The 20,995-nt window shown below is 36.7% G+C and overlaps 2 protein-coding genes across 2 annotated transcripts; one reads left to right on the top strand and one right to left on the bottom strand.

Moving 5' to 3' along the window:
* The first annotated feature begins 568 nt into the window (after positions 1–568).
* On the top strand, positions 569–16,569 carry LOC126590794 (structural maintenance of chromosomes protein 3-like). Its single transcript, XM_050256300.1, has 30 exons — positions 569–770; positions 1,435–1,472; positions 1,595–1,670; positions 2,378–2,416; positions 2,542–2,609; positions 2,714–2,785; positions 4,548–4,627; positions 4,741–4,819; positions 4,947–5,064; positions 5,141–5,316; positions 6,343–6,588; positions 6,720–6,841; positions 7,616–7,760; positions 8,677–8,849; positions 8,922–9,021; positions 9,744–9,880; positions 10,027–10,228; positions 11,066–11,153; positions 11,254–11,403; positions 12,270–12,421; positions 12,514–12,705; positions 12,800–12,983; positions 13,070–13,140; positions 13,210–13,361; positions 13,734–13,902; positions 14,013–14,159; positions 14,540–14,635; positions 15,100–15,274; positions 15,846–16,038; positions 16,288–16,569. Exons 2-29 carry the CDS (start codon positions 1,458–1,460, stop codon positions 16,034–16,036), a joined length of 3,615 nt encoding a protein of 1,204 aa, XP_050112257.1. The 5' UTR covers positions 569–770; positions 1,435–1,457; the 3' UTR covers positions 16,037–16,038; positions 16,288–16,569.
* A 300-nt stretch (positions 16,570–16,869) lies between these two features.
* LOC126590797 (uncharacterized) lies at positions 16,870–20,599 on the bottom strand. Its single transcript, XM_050256304.1, has 9 exons — positions 20,513–20,599; positions 19,842–20,311; positions 19,594–19,684; positions 19,330–19,475; positions 18,972–19,215; positions 18,713–18,817; positions 18,228–18,618; positions 17,547–18,045; positions 16,870–17,260 (listed from the first exon to the last, which is right to left on the bottom strand). Exons 2-9 carry the CDS (start codon positions 20,276–20,278, stop codon positions 17,167–17,169), a joined length of 2,007 nt encoding a protein of 668 aa, XP_050112261.1. The 5' UTR covers positions 20,279–20,311; positions 20,513–20,599; the 3' UTR covers positions 16,870–17,166.
* Between the last annotated feature and the right edge of the window lie 396 nt (positions 20,600–20,995).

The raw sequence follows: 20,995 nt of genomic DNA on the forward strand, positions 1-20,995 counted from the left end.
TTCTATTTTTTTTGGTCAAATTATGTTTTGCATTTTCATTATTTATTGATTTAAAAAAATATTTTCTTTAACAGGTAACGGGTCGGTTCATATTATTTGATAATATTAATGGTTGATTTTGGGTTGGGTCATATTATCCGTTTATTTTAACGGATGTTACATGACACGATCCGTTAAGAGATCGGATATGACACGAAAACGACATGAACACGAAAAATACGACACAAATACCAAGTCTAATTCTCCCATGCTGTGAAGATTATGACTTCTTTTTGGTACATTAAATGAAAGTAGCAATATATTAACTCAAAATACAATTTTATCAATGCATTTAATGAACGTATAACGAAAAAATTATTTTTGAATTAGATTTGTTAACGGACTATATTATAGGAGTGTAAATTTAAATTACTTTACCACAAGGAGCATCTTCTGAATACTTTATAACCATATGAACTATTTATCCGAATCTCTCTGCCTTCTCATTCAAAAACAAAAATAAAAAATTGTTGAGAGACACACAAATGTGGGCGTATGGGTTGGGTTGACTTTCCATCTCGTCCGAGTTAACCCGCGCACAACAATTTCGCTAAAACGAAAAATAAAGAAAAAGCGGCGCATAATTTCATTTCACTTTGGGCAACAATTTTCATTTCATTTTTGCCGCCTTTTAATTTCTTCCCCCTCGATCTGTGATACAACTCACCGGTGGGCGCACACTGCTTAAACTGCGGAGCACACCGCAGGAACTGAATTGGCAACTTCAACCGGTAGGTTTCTCCTTCTTCTCCAAGCCTTGCCTTTCATTTTCGTAAATTCAGGAGCAGTATAATTCCACAGTGCCTGAAATTTGAAACCCTAGAAGTAGAACTGATTCTGAGCTTCGAATTTTTGTTTTCGGTTTTCGCTGTTGATGCTAATTTAGTTTCATAGACTTCATATGGGGTATAGCTAGGGTTTGAGTTCATAGAGAACTTGTTAGTCTCTCTCTCTCTCTCTCTCTCTCTCAAGCACGCTTGGGTAGAAATGGAGGTCCGACCCGAGATGCTTGCATTGAAATGCATATTTTCAATTTTTTAAGCAAAATTGTATGGGATGGGGCAAAGTAGTTCCACTGTGCCAATACAGCAGTGATTCTGTGAAGTATTATTATTTGAGTTTTAAGTTTGGAATAATAATTGTCGACTTTTGAAGCAATTGCTTCCCGTTTGTGTGAAAATTACTTCCAGAATGCTAATTGTGAAGCCACTAACTCAGGATTCCTTGGGTGTTTGCGTGTGTTTGTGTGCTTGTTTGTCAACGTCCCCCGTCGATTACTTTCCAGTAATAGTTGCTTAAGTTGCATTAGTATTCTGGTTTACGGCTTACAGGGAAATCCTTGAGTTGTTTACTTAGTATGGCTCACTTATATTTTTCTTTTACATTTCCTCAAAGGTTGCTGATCTGGTGATTTCAATATGTACATAAAGCAGGTGAGTTTTGGTTATTGGTGGATTATTGTTAACCTTGTTTGTTCCGAGTGATTTCTATTATTCCGTATTTAACTTTTGGAGATTTTCTAATATATTATTAATATGTGCCGTCCTGCAATTAGGTTATTATTGAAGGATTTAAGAGCTACAGAGAACAAGTTGCTACTGAGGCCTTCAGCCCAAAAGTTAATTGTGTTGGTAATTATATCTCCCTTTGTAATTGCATCTGATGAATTTTATGCTTTTTTTATTTTATTTTTATAAATTTAACTGATTGGATTAGCTTTGTAAAATGGATAATGTAATTCAAACATTCAAAGTATTGAATTATGAGGTGATGATGTCTCATATTTCCATTTTGTTTGGTTTGCATAGTGATAGACATCGGATAATGATGTGCTGAAGTTCTTATCTTGCTTCTTAAGGTGTGTGATGTAAAAAGGAGTTTTATGGTTGTCAAGGAATGTTTAGCTTGCGGAGCTCATGGTGTATATGGAGGGAAAGCAAGAATAGCCATTTTGAGAATCTTAAATTTCCTATCAGGGTCTTTAAGCATTCCATGCTGCAGAACCTATCCTTTTGGATAACATGAGCCCTTCTTTTTTATTTTTCCGATATACCTCTGTGCAGCTTCACGACATAAGATAAAATGTTGTGTACTAGAATTTTGAGGTCATTCAACCCAGATTGAAAAAACATTTGAGTCTTCAGTAGTTTTATTCATTTGTTACCTTTGCATTTCCTCTTGTAAAAGTATGCCTATACATATTGGAGATCTTCTCCTTGAAAATAAAAATGTCAATGGTAGTTCTGTATCTGTATTTGCTTGTTTTTTAATTACGTTCTTCTTGCTTCTATATCTAATTCTGTGCTAATAAAATCCATTTCAATGATGTTTACTGCAGTTGGTGCCAATGGGTCTGGAAAGACGAACTTCTTCCATGGTAAGTATTAAGTCTGAGTGATTCTTGCAGTGGTTTTATTCCCTCAGCCAGTATTTATATGTTTCCTTTCAGAACTACTAACGTTGACTGATTTACATTTGTTGGATTCAAAATTTTTTATTTAGCGATCCGGTTTGTCCTAAGTGACCTTTTCCAAAACCTTCGGAGCGAGGATAGGCATGCTCTACTCCATGTAGGCTTCTCTGAACGTGTGTTTTTGTTTCAAGCTATTTTGTCAAACCAATTGCTTATTAAACAATTTTTATTTGCAATACATGCTTCGTCATGATTGACCAGGAAGGTGCAGGGCACCAAGTATTATCTGCGTTTGTGGAGATTGTCTTTGATAACGCTGACAATCGAATCCCGGTAATATATATTTATTGATCATATCTTGTTAGTTATTCTCTGTAACTTATAGTTCTCTTTTAATAAAGTTATGTTTCATTATCATACCAAATTTGTTAGTTTCTTCCTGGTGGTACCCCCTCCTTTTTATTTCCTAACAAGAATTGCATCCTCTTGCAGTTCCTGTCCTCGCTTTCCCTTCTCTATCTCTCTTGCTCAGTACACATATATGGAAAATTTACTACATGGTGCTCCTTCTAGCATTCAACCGAAATGTATCACTTTGAAAGTTAGTTATGACCACAATAGGAATGAATGGAAAGAAACAAGCAGATTTTTTAGGACAACAAAGGCAGTAGAAGGGAGAATATGTGGGATAAAGTTCGGTTATGGTCATCTCTGTGGACTTCGGTTACTAAGGAATTTAGAGATTTGTCTTTTTCCGAAATTTGGGGTAACTGGAATGCGGCTATTAGTTAGTTTTGTGTTGTTTTTATAGTTTCTAAATGTCTGGGTGATGGTGCTTATTATCTTGTTTTGTTTGTGCCTTTGTGGACTTCTTGTCCGCTTTTGTATTTGTATTGTTTCTTTGCAATAAAAATTTGTTTCTTCTTCAAAAAAAGTTAGTTATGAGTTTTTTGACATATACGTTTGTGTGCAACACACCTTTTTCCCCGCTTGGTGCAGGGGTTGTGCGAAGGTGACCACAATAGGAATGAACCATAATGTTTTGGCTTGCAACATTTAGAAAAAGTATATATAAATCAAGTTTGGAGTGTGTTTTAGAGGGACAAAGCGACTAGGGCTTGCTCTCCCTTGTCTGTTAAGTTTCAGTCTTCGTTGATGCTATTATGGAAAAGACCTCTATTTTGTCAAAGTTTGGAACTGTAGCAGTATTATGTCTCTACCTTGAGAAAGGTTTATCTACAACAACCAAAAAGCCTTATCTCACTAAGTGGGGTTGGCTGTTGAGAAAGGTTTATCTGAGGGGAAAAAAATCTTGTCTGTAATAGAGGCATTGATTGGAAAGCTGCAATTAGTTAGCTCTATGGATTGATTGGAAAGATCTATCTTTTCAATTAATTGGCTTGATTGGAAAGCTGCAATAATACATGAACCATGTGTGGTCTGCCAACATTGTGACTACCCCCAAAGTTAGGGTGATTTTATTTAAATTTGGGTAGGAATCGAAAATGATTTTTAATTTTTAGTGTATGGAACCATAAGCTCTTTTCCTTGGTTATGCTTTGTCATTGGATTGCTAAAATTATGGAGGACATATAGTTGGCCTTGTAATTTTCTTTTTGTTGTATTTTCCCCTTATCTTTTTGCTAATGTGTTGCTGTACACTCATAGTGTAGTGTCGATGTTGTAAGTTTCATGTTTTGTTTCAGAAGTGGACTCCTTGTTCACTATTTTATGCATTTTTTTTATCTCTGGAGAGCTTTGTTTCTCATAAAAAGTTAGGTGATTAAACCAACTGTTTGACTTATTGTTCATACTTGAGAAGGCAAATATCAAATTTGCACATCGAGTATTCTAAGCCTTGTATCTTGATACGTAAAATTGCTCCAACTTTGGCATGTTTCAAATCACCTCTGTTTTCAGTTGATGTTTATGTTTGCCAAGTACACACATGCACAAGTAGGGATATTGCGTGTGTTGATTATTGTTCATTTTCACAGCTTCAGCTTACTTCACCTCTTTAACACCAATTGAGGCATTTACCTTGCCTTCTTTTATGGGTTATATCTCCTTCAACTTTTGCACCACTTCTTGATAGGTTGATAAGGAGGAAGTGCGCTTGCGAAGAACCATTGGTTTGAAGAAGGATGAGTATTTCTTGGATGGAAAGCATATCACGTGAGTGCATATATTTTTGGGAAAATGTTAATGTGCTGTGTATTACGGGGGTTTTATTATTAGATCCTCTCCCATTGTTTCTGTTGAATGAAGCATGATAACACTAATTTCAGGAAAACGGAGGTTATGAATTTACTGGAAAGTGCTGGGTTCTCTCGCTCCAATCCCTATTATGTTGTGCAGCAAGGAAAGGTATGATTTTCTACTTGTTTGGACATCTTATTTTTACCTGACAAAGTTCATTGTTATATAATATATATTAAGAATAGTTGAGATTGATGCACTTTTTTTTAATTACATTTTGTTCACTCTATCATAGATAGCATCCTTGACACTGATGAAAGACTCTGAACGGCTGGATTTGCTGAAGGAAATTGGTGGTACTCGAGTGTATGAGGAGAGGCGCCGAGAAAGTTTGAAAATTATGCAGGAAACTGGCAAGTCATTATTGAATTATTTGTTTACGGTTATTATATATACTTTCTTACAAGCTCTTCTCTTTTTGTTAATCAGGAAACAAAATAAAACAGATAGTTCAAGTTGTTCAGTACTTGGATGAGAGATTAAAGGAGTTGGATGAAGAGAAAGAGGAACTAAGACAGTATCAGCAATTTGACAAGCAGCGGAAATCTTTAGAATACACTATTTATGACAAGGAACTTCAGGATGCTCGCCAAAAGTTGGCAGAGGTTAGTCGATGTTAGATGCTAGGCCATATAAAAGGTTTGCATAGTTTTTTTTTCTCATTGCCCTTGAGAAGTATAGCCGACCCCACTTAGTGGGAAAAGGCTTTGTTGTTGTTGTATTGCCCTTGAGAAGTGTTATTTATTTATTTATTTTGAAAAGAAAGAATTTTATTAAAATTCGAAGCAATTACAAAGTGTGACTGAGGTGTGCACAATTTAAAAATGGAGCCTATAGTACAGAATCAGACCTCTCAAATAGAGCTAAGTTACAAAAACCTCCAAACTTGAAACCCAAACTCATTTCAGATGCATCATTATAGAAAAGTGAGAATAAACCCTAAACTCATTTGAAACTGACACCCAAAGAGCTGCCAAGTATCTAACTGGGTCCCCCTTTTTGTCTACTTCTGCACCCTTGAATCAATGTTAACTCTACCGCCTCCGAATTAAAAATTCCTTCCAATTACCAATTTTAAAGCTGCCTTTTCCACCTTCTCCACCACTGGATCTCAAAAGTCTGCTCTTGGCCTGCCCCCAAGTGGTTATGGAATCATATTTAGGTAGCATATGCAATTGTCATTACATATATTGTTGCAACTTGTGGACATGTTTGATGTTCAGTGCATGTCTGAATAATAAATAGCTCTCTTTGAAGTGTTTGTGCTACTCAATGATAAATCTCATGTTCAGTGCATGTCTGAATAATAAATAGCTCTCTTTGAAGTGTTTGTGCTACTCAATGATAAATCTCACTCTACATCTTTAAAGTGATGAACAATGGTGTTATGGTAACCATTCCGTTTAGAAAGTTCGAATGGTAAAAAATTCCAGTTTTGATTATAAAAAAAGTAATCTAAAATTGAAGAGCCAAAATAACAATGTCCCAGATATATATATATATATATATATATATATATATATATATATAGACACACATCTTGTGTCCTAACTCTCTTTCTGATCTGACTGCAGAAACATGCGCATTGCTGACCTTTATGCCTAAACATATACTTTTTCCCCTTGATTCAGGTAGAAGATGCTAGAAATAAGGTTTCTGAAACTTCAACAAAGATGTATAATACCGTGCTGGATGCCCATGAAAAGTCTAAGGAACTGGACAAGATCTTGAAGGATCTGACAAAAGAGCTTCAAACTTTAGATAAGGAAAAAGAAGCAATAGAAAAGCGAAGGACAGAAGCAATAAAGAAGCGCACAGAGCTTCAGCTTGATGTCAACGATTTGGAGGAGAAGAAAACTGGAAATACCCGTGCCAAAGTAAATATTCAAATTGTGTTACCTGCATTGTTTTTATTTATTTTTTATTTTGTATTTTTGCATCAGTTTTCTTCTTTCTAGTCATAGGAGGGACATGAATGATGCATTTGTTGATCTTTACATGCTTCCAGGAAGATGCTATGAAACAGCTGCAGAGTCTGCAGAAAGAAATTAAGGATTCAGAGGAAGAACTTAAGAAAATAAATCCTCTGTATGATAATCAAGTCAAGATGGAAATGGAGATAACAAAAGGGTATGTTGATATAATATTAGATAATCTTCTTATTTCTATCCCAGTTACAATACATAATTTAATTCTAGTCATGAGAAAATATTGATTTTTCTTTTGATTGGTGGAAAAAATAAGTAGAGGAGGATTATGTCGACTAATTAATAAATCATAATATGTCTTGTAGATGTTTAATAAATCTCCATTTTTCTGATGAATCTTTTTGAAACAGCATCTATTATACTTACAACAAAGAAGGAGTTACTTAACATTCATGTGCAGCTTAAGCTCATATACAAAAATCAATTTGTTCATCCAGTCTTTATGTTTTGGACAAATTGTTTTCCTTGCACACTAAAACAATGCCCTTATTACGTCTGCTCACTACGCAGTGATGATAGGCTATTAAGTTTAATTTGGCCCAGGTAACATTATAAAACAGTTTCAAGTCTAGTAGAAAGTTAAGTGTCCTCGTTTGGGTAACCCGTGCCTGGTGGTGGTGATTCCCTCTTGAGCAGGATTTATAGTGGTTCTGTTATTCAAATTTCAAAGTTTGGTTTGCAGTCTAGAGGGTAACATTTTAGGATTGTGAGTCAGGTAAGTTTCATAGTCCTTGGGAAATTCATTTCTCAGGATTTTCGTCTTCCGCTGTATTGGGGGCATACATCAAAGATAATCTGAGTTCTATAAATTATAGAAAAGTAAGTCTGTTTAAATACTGGAATATATTTGGACCTTTGAGAAGTCTTGGCATATGTGCTAGTATATTATCTCACAATTGGTTCTTTTGGAATATAGAATAATGGAACGCGAGAAGCAGCTTAGCATACTGTACCAAAAACAAGGCCGTGCCACCCAGTTTTCAAGTAAAGCTGCTCGTGACAAATGGCTCCAAAAGGAAATTGATGATCTTGAGCGAGTTCTTTCTTCAAATTTGGCACAGGTATGGTCGTTTCTGTTTCAAGTGTATATTTAAAGGGCTCAAAAGGAAATTGATGGTCTTGAACTGTTCTTCTTCAAACTTGGCACATGAATATTTAAATGGTTTCTTTTTTAAGCGTATATTGTACCTTCTATGTCATATCAGGGCGTAGTTGAAGTACTTCATAAGTCCATATGGTACTTTAGTTTTTTTTTCTTAATTCCAACTACTTGAAGTAGAACTGTATGCAGGTTAGTTTTCCATTTTTCCCCAATGATTGTTTCTTTAATTTTTATGTAGATTCGTATACATATGGATTCAATTAATATCCTCTTTTCTTGGATTCAAATATTTCACCTTGTTGACCAAAATAAAATTATTTCACTTTGAATTCACGTCATTTCTGAAAACTTTCTTTGAATTAGACGTATTTGAAAAGAGAGAGAGGTAGATGGCACACTGCGTAAGACTGAATAAATGAAAGTGAGCCTACCTCCTTTACATTGAAACACTTTTTTTAACCTTCCAACCGCTTCTCTATTTTCTCCACAATTAAATCCCAGAAATCATCTGCATGTGGATTGCACATAGCAGAATGCCCAAATATTTCACAGGTCAACTGACCATCCTAACACTAAGGCATTTCTGTTTTTTGTTAATCTCGCTCATTCATTTTTGTGTTGCTAAGGATCCTATGGGGTGGTTTTATTGTTGCTCTGGAGTTATGTTGTATGATTCGCTGTTCTGCTCAGTTTAGACTGCCTTGGTTGGGCATTTAGTCTTGTGGCTTTTTGTTCACTTTTGATTTGGCATGTGACTTGACATTCCTCCTGCTACACCTTATGTCCTTAGTTCTTAATATTCTAGTCATTCATAACATTTATAAACTATGTATAAATTTTTATTTTAATCTATTTTTTGCTTTTGTATGTTCCAGGAGCAAAAACTTAAGGTTGAAATTGCACGGCTTGATGCTGAGTTGAGCGACCGGGATGTCTACATTGAGTCTCGAAGAACTGAGATTGCTACTATTGAATCTCTCATCTCTCAGTCACATGATGGGTTCAATCATCACAAGACACAGAGGGACAAGCTGCAGGACGAACGCAAGTATGAGTCTTTTGAACTTAATATTATATGAATTTGTTACAATTATTCCAATATGAAAATATTTTTTGTTAGGTCCCTGTGGAGGAAAGAAACTGAACTTTCTGCTGAAATTGAGAAGCTGAGAGCAGAAGTTGAAAAGGCTGAAAAGAGCCTTGATCATGCAACTCCGGGTGTGAGTAATTGCTTTCTTTACCTTTTGTAACTTATGCTATGCTAAACATGGCTGTCATTTGTGTGAAACTTAGAGTGATTGAATTATTATTATTATAAACTTCGATAGATATGTAAATATAAAAATGTATAAAATTTCATATATACAATATTATATTCTCAGGGATCACAAAGCAAATCTTGTGAGGGATCAGAACACAAACTAAAATATACAATATTATATATGTATATATTTGCGCTGATTTACTGAAAACTATTTTTGTATTTAAATGAAGTTGCAAACACAGTGCTTATCTAATAAAGCATCAATATTCCTAGCTTACAATTTGGGGGTTTGATGCTAGAACTTTTTTCAAAACCTCGTGGATCTTTGAGATATAATGACTTTGAACTTCCAAAGCCTTGAAAGGTTATTTTGTTGGAAAAGAGTGCAAAAAAAAAAAAAAAATCCAACTTATTTTTCTCTGTCAATAACTGCAGAAAAGAATTAGTATTTATTGTTTGCATTATGATTCCACTTGTTCTGTTTTGTTGTGTTGTGTTGTGATTATGTATTTTATTATGATTGTAACTTATCTATTGGTGCATCTTCAAATTATGAGTTTTTTTCTTTTTTGTTCTTTCTTTTCCATTTTTAAGAATAGTTGTATATTCAAGATCTTTAGGCAGTACTATATGTAACATTTCACCTTTCCTCTCTGTTTTTATGTCTAATACTTTCAGGATGTGAGGAGAGGGCTAAATTCTGTTCGTAAGATTTGCAGAGAGTATAACATTTGTGGGGTATTTGGTCCTATCATTGAGTTGCTTGATTGTGACGAAAAGTTTTTTACTGCCGTTGAAGTAACTGCTGGGAACAGGTACTCAAAGTTTCATAAGGGTTCTACCCCCATTCTTTTAGGTGTTCCCACATTTACCAAATGGTGTTATGATCTGTTAGCTACTGCCTTTATTGTTTCTTTGCACTTTTAGTTCTATTAATTGGTTTTCGGTTCTTTCTGAACAGCTTGTTTCACGTTGTGGTTGAAAATGACGAAATATCAACCCAGATAATTAGGCACCTTAATTCATTGAAAGGTGGACGTGTTACGTTTATCCCCCTCAATAGGGTGAAGGCTCCACGGGTTACTTATCCACAGAATTCAGATGTGGTTCCTCTGTTAAAGAAATTAAAATTTGCTCCGAACTATACCCCGGCATTTTCCCAGGTTAGGTTTTACCTGAGTTATCTATCTTAGATATCATTGGTTATTGGGTCAATGTCAGATTCATGATATCATTTTGGTAGTTGAGCTATGTTGGTCAAAACCTTGGTTGTAACTGATTTTGCAATTATTGCATCAAAAGTGGACCTTTTTTTGTTTGTGTGTTGTTTTTGTATACATACATGCATATATACATATTTATTATTTATATATCTTCTATCTTAAGTTGGGGATCACTTTTATTTTACTCCAGTAGAACCATTGTGTTACTCACGAAAAGCGGGCAAAAGAAACCCCATTGTACACGAAGTACAGATTTACAAATGGAGTGTAATAAACTCTAATACCAACAACTATCTATATGTCTAACATGAAACTACTCAAAAGGAGGACTAAAATCTTAATTACTTAATTGCATAACAGTAATGGTTCATTTGATTATGCATACGGAATAAACTTGGAACTCACCTATGCTTGGGATTTATGCAAATGACACATTGATTTACTTGTCTGGGTTCAAAAACATGGCAAGTAAATATTTAATTGCAAAATTGCAGTGGTGCATTTGTATGTAATGCTCTCTTCATAGAGTGAATGATGAAAACATGATTGACATTGAACCTAGATATAGGGAATGTGCAGTAAATCAGTATCATGTTGATATGGATACAACTTTGAAAATTCATTGGTATACCTTCTTAAGTTGGTTCACTTTAGGATTATGTGTTCTCTACTAGGTATTGTGGTTTCTGTATGTTCATATTGTATTTTAGCATTCTTGAATTAATACTTCTAACAATGTTGAGAATGACCTGTCATCATTATATGTTCTTAACTTAGGTATTTGCAAGAACAGTTGTTTGTCGAGACCTGGATGTGGCTACAAGGGTTGCTCGTAATGATGGTCTAGACTGCATTACTTTGGAAGGTTTAGATAGAGATCAAGACTTACTCTTGCGTTATTTGTTGTAGAGTTTTATATTTATTAGTTTTAATGCCTTGACAAGTCACCATTTATTCTCTAACAGGTGACCAAGTCAGCAAGAAGGGGGGTATGACGGGAGGATTTTATGACCATAGACGATCAAAATTGAAGTTTATGCATATAATCATGCAGAATACAAAATCTATAAACATGAAGGAAGAAGAGCTGGAGAAAGTGAAGAAAATGCTTGAAGATATCCTTATGGAAAATGATTTCATATACATGCAGAGCAGTAGTTTTTTTTGCTATAACTTTAATTTACTTTCACTGTAAAAAAAAGGTTTTCTGGCTACCTAATTGCAAGGGTGAAATGAAAACACCTTGATTGAAAATAGAAGTTTGCTGCTGACATGGGTTTTGTTAATATTTAGATAAAGAGGTAAACCTTGGATTCTTTAATCTTGTCAGCTTGAGTGATTTGCTATCATATGCACTTCATAAGCTGAGCATTGGTTTGACACAAATGGTTTTAATCACTTTCCGCCAGAACTTCTGTTCTTGTTTTCTGGAAATTTTGATAAATCCAATTTGAACTGATTGATTATAACAAAAAATTCCTAAATGGATTTGACTGAGTCGTGTCGAGTATGTTAATTGGTGTGACGCCCTTGAATCTGTACAGCCCCCTATCTGGTTACTAAAGCCAACGAAAAATCTGATGAAAGATAATCACAGGCCCCCGCCTGAGTTTTAATGTTACAGTCTTAACTACCTAAATAGGAGAAAGGTATGAAAAGGAAATTGAATAAAAATGACCAGTATCAAGCAGGTAATCCTTTTGTGCGTCATTGTCTAAATATTTTTTGAGCATTCCAGTTAGTTTGATATATTTAGATTGGGTAGGTGTTTTGTTTTTAGAGTGGGATGTTGTTTGTTTATATTCCTTTGATTTTTGTTCTTTTCATTTACCCTGTTTTTGTTGTTGACTTTTCCTATTGGTTTTGGGTTGCTTTTGTGGACTGCTGGTTCACCTGATTGTACTTCTCATTTCTCTCTTGGTGATATACTCTCTATGTCTATCCGAAAAATATAGCCTTGTTTTTACTAAATTTACCTCACAGATAGACAGGAGTATTACAGAACTCGTAACTGAACAGCAGAAAATTGATGCTAAGCGGGCCCATGACAAATCAGAACTGGAACAACTTAAGCAGGACATTGCTAATGCTAATAAGCAGAAGAATCTGATTTCCAAAGCCTGTGGGAATAAGGTATTTTTGGCATTTGAGATGACAACTTCCAGTGCCTGTAGGAGTTTCAATTATCTGTTGTGTGTGCTTATATTCTTCCCTCTTGACCGTAGAAAAAATCACTGGCTGATGTGGAGACTCAAATTACTCAGCTTAGAGCCAGTATGGCCATGAAGAGAGCTGAAATGGGCACAGATCTCATTGATCATTTATCTCCAGATGAGAAGGATCTTCTTTCAAGATTAAACCCTGAAATAGCAGATCTTAAAGAGAAGCTTATTTCATGCAAGACAGATCGTTTTGAGGTTATTCAAATATAGTTGATTAGTATTTAGAGTATTACTGTGTAACTGTGTCCTTATGTGCATATCTCCTTCTACTCCTCATGTGCATATATAGACTGAAACAAGAAAGGCTGAGCTGGAAACTAATTTAACCACAAACCTTGAGAGGCGGAGGCAAGAACTAGAAGCCATAATATCTTCTGTGGAGACTGAGAATTATAATGGTGAAGCTGAAATTAAGATTCAGGAACTTAATGATGCTGAATTATTGGTTAAAGATGCAACAGAGCAGCTCAAAAGTGAGGCATTGATCTACTGTTTTTGAAATGCCCATTCTGAAGTTTTGAGTTTTGTTCTGTGTTTTAACTACACTTTTGTTCATCAGGAGTTTCTGAAAGTATAGATAGCCAGTCAAAGCAGCTCAAGAGAATTAAAGATGAAAAGACTGCGTTAAAGGTAAGGTGGTTATATTATTAGATTCTAAATGCGTGTTGCTGCTGCTAAGATGACTACTTGTGGATGCAGACTTTGGAAGACAAGTATGAGAGGACACTTCAGGATGAAGCCAAAGAGTTAGAGCAACTGTTGAGTAAAAGAAATGTGTTTCTTGCAAAACAAGAAGAATACTCAAAGAAAATCAGAGAATTGGGTCCATTGTCATCGGATGCTTTTGAAGCGTATTGCTCCATACTTGAATTATTTTACGGAATAATTAATGTCAATATTATGTACACAATATTGTGATCTTGTTTAGGTCCAAATTCTCATAATCTATTTGGGTACTATCTAGGTTTTCTATTTGATGAAATCATTTGCACCTTGAGATCTTTTACCACTTCTCCTGCCAAGATTTGAATCTAAGAACAACTGTTTCCCACCTGCCGTGTTACTTGAGCTCGAGTCCTATTTAGTTAGTAATTCAACCTGTGTGATGACAGTCAATCATTGATGCATGCATTGGCTAGATTCTTATTTATTTGTTCTTACGTCGAGATGCAACACCGTTGGTAGGTTCGTATTTATTTGTTCTCCTCTGCTTGAAATGGTAGGTATAAGCGAAGGGGCATCAAAGATTTGCATAAAGCGCTGCATAGATGCAATGAACAACTGCAACAGTTTAGTCATGTCAACAAGAAAGCACTTGATCAGTACGTAAATTTTACTGAGCAACGAGAAGAGCTCCAGAAGAGGCAAGCTGAGCTGAAAGCGGGTGATCAGGTATCAATTCACTGTCAGATCTCTTGTATTGAGTTGGTTTTTTCTTTTAAAGCTTGGCTAAAATTAGGTAGTCTTGCCATTTATTTATTTGTTTATTTCAAATTTTGCAGAAAATTGATGAACTTATAAAGGTTTTGGATCAAAGGAAAGATGAATCAATAGAACGTACTTTTAAAGGTGTTGCTAGGCACTTCCGAGAAGTTTTCTCAGAACTTGTGCAAGGTGGCCATGGGCACCTTGTTATGATGAAGAAAAAGGTTTATTGCTGAACTTGAACTCTTCAGTTTTTCCTCTTTGGAGTCAATCCTGATATGCGTGGACATAGCTTGATGCTTTGCGTTTGTTGGTTCATTATCAACTGAAAGAATGTACCATTACTGCATCTCTGTTAGCTGAGGGGCCAGAGATGCTTGACACTCTGTCCCATCTAAATGTTCGTTCAGAAAAAATGCAGTTTCTTTCTCCATTAAATAGATAATTAAAAATGGTTTCTATTTCTGGATTTGTCGTCAAAAGTGCCTAGACATAACTAGATTGGCTTAAGTATGTAGGATTGTCTTCTCGAATGTTGCCTTCATTTTAGACATTTAGTAAAAATTCTAATGATCCTACCTGAATCTGGGTATTAAATCTGCAGGATGGTCACCATGATGATGATGATCAGGATGAGGATGGACCACGTGATGCGGATTTGGAGGGAAGAGTTGAGAAATATATTGGTGTAAAAGTGAAGGCACGTATTTTCTGTTGTTCTTTTTACTAAAAAGTTAAACTGAGAGCTAATAATTATTTGTGATTGAGAGCTAACAAATATTTGTGATATTAAGTGGCGAGCAACCCCATGGGGTTAGTCCTGTGGTAGGACTGGTCGAATAAGTGCCCCAGAAAGCATAGGTCTCAAGTTGGATTAGCCACTGATGTGTATACTCTTGTGGGGCCACCTCCCATTGTTTGTCCCACCCATTTGGTTTGCGGGTCTGCATGTGCCCTTGGGATCTGTGGGTCAGAGATTTAGATACCTTAAATTATAATTGATTTGGCAAAATTATATACTCCCTCTGTGAGACTGGGAATTGAATCCAGCCTCAGGTACAAAGTTGTTAAAATTGAAAAGAATAGAAAAAAAAAATAGATGTAATAGCGTTTTCATTAAGGTTGTATTTATTTTTAAATTCGTTTTTTTTTTTCTTTTGGCAGGTTTCTTTCACTGGACAAGGGGAGACTCAGTCCATGAAGCAGTTGTCTGGGGGTCAGAAAACTGTTGTTGCGCTAACGCTTATTTTTGCCATCCAGCGATGTGATCCTGCGCCATTTTATCTTTTTGATGAAATAGATGCAGCACTTGATCCTCAGTACAGAACCGCTGTTGGAAGTATCCTTTATATTGTATTTTGTTTTCTGTTTTTCTTTCTGCTTGAATGAAAGCGTTTTCACCAGGCGTTCAAATATTATGTTCATTTGTCAGCCAACAGGTTCCTAGATCTCCTAAAGTAACTTTGCATGCTTGTTTTATTAGGGACACAGATTGTAGGTTCTGATGTCCTACACGCCAATGGAGCAAAAGTTGGTTAAGGGATGAATGACTAATTATATGTCCCCTCTTCTAGTTCTACCAATAGCTTTGATCATTCTTTCCGATTCCCTTAGATCAAAAGTTGGTTAAGCTGCCACATGTAGATAACCTAGAGATGGAAAGAAAGCCGCCTTAAATTTCTTTTAATTAACGGATTGATTTATCTGTGACCATGATAAAACCCTAGAAAAACAAAACCAAAGCAAGAATACTAAGTGATACAGATCTTAAAGCTATCCTGTAGCAGGAATCGAGTCACAAGGGTAGACATGGAAAATACTAGTACAGCCTCTTACTAAGCATTTCCTTTTGACATTTCTATGTTGGAAGTTTCACTTACCATACAACTTCCTTAATTACCTGTTGATAGATATGATCCGACGCCTGGCAGACATGGCAAACACTCAATTTATAACCACAACATTCCGGCCAGAGCTTGTGAAAGTTTCTGACAAGATATATGCTGTTGAACATAAAAACAGGGTGAGCCGTGTCAACGTTGTATCAAAGGATGATGCATTGGATTTCATCGAGCGCGACCAGTCTCACAATGCGGAGTAAAGGTTAGAACAACTTTTGCATTTTCGTTTTAGTAGTATTCTTTTTTTTTTTTTTTCATGAAGTTGATTAGGTTCTTTGGGGCAGAAGTTCCAGGTCATGATTTTTAAAACCAGAGACAATGGGCAAGGAAAAATGCCCTTGAGGAGTTTTTGTCATTGTAGATGAATGGCTGCAGGGTGATTATTTTACTGTTATATTACCAGCTTCGTTTTGGAATTGAACAATGGTTTTTTTTGTTTTGGTCCGTCCAGCGTGGTTCAATAACAGGAATGAAGGAGGAGCAGTCTGCATTTTGGTAAATTGACACACTGATAGAGGGAGATGTTGTACAAAGTGGGTTTGCTTCTGTATATGCTCAAGTCTAGATGCTGAAGAACCATTAGCTTCATCCATTGACAATTTCCGTGTAAGATTGTATTGCTCGTAAGAACGAACCATTAGCACATAATACTTTTATTAATCCATAACATGGAATGCCACTATGAACCATGAGAATAAGTATATATGTATAATATTAAAGAATTTACGTCGTCTGCTGGTTTCGTTTTGTTTCCCTTTGGGAGGTCTACATAATGCTTAGTTGACGCGATGTGTTATTTTTCGGTCTCTGGTTCTTGCACAAGACAACTCAACTCTTACAAACTTTCAATTGCACAAAATAAAACATGCAAATTCTGTTTGCGCATATCGTGCTTTTGATGTTTGTATTTGTGTTTGTGTTTGGACGAGGGACTTTAAATATCGAACAACTTTGGATTCGAGTAGAGTGCTGCCAATGCATTACTCAAGCACTATAAAACCGCGTTTAGAACAGTAGAAAGGCGCTAAACAAGTACACTAAGGTGCCGTTTCAAATTTTATTGTCTGCATTATCAGTTACATCATCTTACTAACAGACTGTTTTACATCCAACGGCTGATAACAGCTTGCTTATTCGTACAAAAAACGAAACAAATAGCAAGATTAGGGAAAGAAAAAGAGCGATGAGCTTGCCAATAGGGAGCTGATCTACACTCAGGTCATTGGAAGCTTTCCGGTTAATCCATAATCTCCGAGGAGAGCGTCGGTAATTGCTTGGTCTTCCTTCAGTTCCGGCAGCCATGCTGCTGCGAGAGCATCAACCGGTGAAGTTAATGGCTCAACCACAACAGGGCTCCAAGAGACAACGATAACAACACGCTTGACCAAGATGCTTGAGATGATCTAGGAGCAGCCGCTCCCGCTCTGACACCATGTTAAAGTTTGTGAGAATTTCTTGATGACTATGATTCTTTTTAGTGAGGAATCTATAATTGATGTTCTTCTATACAAATTAGGAATGTAGCAACCCAATGCATCATATATAGGTGTTGACTTGTAAAGTTGTATTGTCACGTTGTGTCCCCTACCAATAATGTAATGCCAAGTGTAAGATTTTTCTTTACATGGCATTGCATTATTAGACTAGAAAGTCACATTGACGGTGAACCCGTTTTATGTAAGTTCATCGGCTAATTTAACAATTACTTACGAGTTTGCCGAAGTTGAGTTGGCGTTAGGTTGAGTTGTAAGTCCAAAACCATAGGGAAAGAGGGGATCATAATCTTTGTCACCAACATTCATAGGGAGCTGATCTACTCTCTTGAACCATGTCCTAGCAAGCTTTCCAGTGAATCCATAGTCACCATATAGAACATCAGCGATTCCTTGGCCTTCTGTTCCGGGGAGCCACGCAGCCACGAGAGCATCAATCGACGAAATGTAGGGCTCCATCACAATCGGACGCCCAGATACTACGATCACAACACACTTGACTGCCCCACATATGTTTTTTATAACGCTCGGACCTGGTTCTATCATTGTCAAATTTGAATCGTCCCCTTTCGTCTCAGCGTAGGGGAGCTCACCAACAGCAACCACAGCGTAATCGAACTTACCTAACGTGACAAGTTCAAGATCGGGATTTACACTGTAGAAAATTTCTGTGGTCTCGTTAACTGCTTTTGTGATGGCACCTAGTATTGTGGTTCCTGTTTCGAATACAAAGGTAAACATTTTGTTTCCAACTATATAGTATTAATGTAAAGCACGTCTACCGAGTGAGAGAACAGTTCAGTTTGAAAAGCATAACATGTATTTTTGGTTATCAAATTTGACCGCATGTCATCTTTTAACTATTCTGCCACTTAGCATTGTTACGTCACGTACATACCAACAGTATGGTTGTTGCCACTAACTCCTTGCCAAGTGAGACTCCAACCCCCACATTGATAGCCCAAATTGTTGGCATGGGTTCCAGCAACAAGGATCCTTTTGGCCGTTCTTGGGAGTGGCAGCATTGGTGCATCATTTGGGGTTTTTCCATTCTTCAAAAGAACGAGTGACTTCCTCACAGCTTCCCTTCCCAAATCTCTGTGTGCCTGGCATCCAAGCCAGGGAATATATTCGTAACTCCCCATCGGCTTTTCGAACAGACCCATCATGAACTTGAGAGATAGTATTCTCCTAACTGCATCATCGATACGGCTCATTGGGATTCGATTCTCGTTGACATGGTTGGTTAGAAATTTGACAAAGAAAGTATAGTTGTGGGGAATCATGATCTGAAAAACAATATGATATGGTGCAGTTACAGTACTAACATTCATGTATATTTTGCATTGATAACATGGAAGCTGAAGATATATAGCAACTGACCATGTCAAGACCAGCTTGAATGCTAAGAAGTAGCGAGTTCGAATAATTCGTCATGGGTGGATTCGAAATTTTGTCAACACCCAGCCAGTCAGAGATGACAACACCCTGCAAAATTAACAACATGCCGCATCAATGCATGATAGCGTTACTGCCGTCTGTGTCCCATTTTATCGGATAAATGAAACACTGTCACGTCATTTGATGAACATATTTGGCGACCCCAGCTGTAGTTGAACTTTACAGTTTGGTTGTACCTTACCTTAAAGTTAAGGGTGTCCTTGAGATATTTGGTGATGAGTTCATAGTTAGCGTGCATCTTGACTCCGTTCCAGCTGGAGTAGGACACCATGACAGTGGACACACCCTTGGCTATGCTCTCGATATAACCAGGCATGTGAATTTCGAACAATCCTTGCCAATCAATCACAGTGTTGTTCTCGTTGATGCCGTTGGTGGTGCCGCCATCTCCCACAAAGTGCTTTGCAGAGGCCGCCACCTTATCCCTACATATACATACATCATGATGAAGAAATTAATGGGATGAGGAAAAATGCATGGTAGTAAGACTTAGCATTCATGAATGAACACAGTAGTAGAACAATACTAGTACAACTTACGGTCCACCAACGTAAGGAACACCCTTTGGTGAACCAGCTGGAATTTCACCTTGCAATCCAATCACTAATTCGGACATTTGTTTTACGATACTGGGATCCTCGCTGTAACTCTCGTAACACCTACCCCATCTCGGATCTCTGCAGACCTGTTCATTGTACATGTTCATTCAAGTAGTTTGATTATCTGAGAATAAAGGTGATTCCAATCGCTAGAAAAATATTGCAACTTGAACGCCAAATTGTTCAAGGAATGGATAGCATTACCGCGACGCATGGTGCAAATGTATACTGAATGCCAGTAGCTCTAACTTCAAGAGCAGTTGCAGCACCAATCCTCCTGATAAGTTCTCGATCCCTGAAATTGTCATATAAAAACACCCAAATGAACACTACTAGCGCAAGTGCGAGCAAAGGAGGTTGAGGAAATAAGTTAGGACTAGGATAGGCCAATGATTAAATTCCTTTCAACAAATAATTTTCGGGTTGTTCTTTATCAAAGAATAATGACTTGCCTGGTAGCTCCAAGTCCAACATTATGCGGGAAGATTGTGGCCTTGAACACATTGTTGTGGCCATGAACCGCATCAATGCCGTAAATCATAGGGATTCCAAGCCGAGTTGCAAGTGACCAATTCTGAAACTTGTTGATCATGTCGACCCAATCTTGCGTAGTAGCCTGTGTTCGTGGCACACTCTCCCCGCCACTCAGAATACTGCCTATATTGTACTCCTTCATGACCTCAGCTGTGATATTGCCGCGGTCTACTTGTGCCATCTGACCGATCTTTTCTTCTAGCGTCATTCGGGCTAGAAGGTCCTCTACCCGATCATTAATACTATATTTAGGGTTCTTGTATTTCATGTCCTCTTCTTCTCCCTTTGTCATTTCTGTCCAGCAGCAAAGGCATAAAAGTCCCACTAAGAGGACTGATGAACTCGGCTTTATCATCCTCGATCAGAAACTATTTCGATTAAATTAAACCTGTACACGTTAAATAGATCAAGTTTCTCAGTATAAATTCGAACTCTGAAAAGAAAAGAGAGTAAATTAGGAAACAGCATTCCTTTTTATTGGAAAATAAAACATAAAAAAAAAAAGAAAAAAAGGAAAGAGGAAGCCGTATATTTATAGGAAGTCTGGAAAGAAAAAAGAGTAAAGAATCAGCGTAGAAAAACAGTATACCAGATCAATATTAATAGAACGAGTGAGCCAACTAATGTTGGAAATTTTGTAATATACAAAACAAGAGAATGTGAATGTATGTGATGTAACACGGATGGACTGAGGTGGTATATTTATAGGAATAATAGTCGTTAAGTTGTAAAGGTACAAGGCATTGCTTATAAGAAGGAGCTATTCGCGGCCGTCCGATGCATTCCTCAGTCCCCGTAGGAGTGGGCATGTAATGCTATTTGCACTCTCTTACACTAATATTATTTATTCAAAATAAATAAAAGACTGTTAGACCAAGACAGGCTGTTGGATAGGCTGTTAGAGCTTATTGATATCGAGCTTGGTTGATAGTATACTCTTTTCTTATTGATTATTTGAAGTCCTTAGTCGTGTTGCTACAAATGCGACGGAGTTTGCTTATTGTTGAGCATGGCCAACTTCTCCAGTGAGATTTTTACCTTCCTGTATTTCCGCAGCTCATGCGGCCGATTA

The sequence above is a fragment of the Malus sylvestris genome, chromosome 11 (genome assembly GCF_916048215.2).
Source record: "Malus sylvestris chromosome 11, drMalSylv7.2, whole genome shotgun sequence".
Taxonomy (NCBI): Eukaryota; Viridiplantae; Streptophyta; class Magnoliopsida; order Rosales; family Rosaceae; genus Malus; species Malus sylvestris.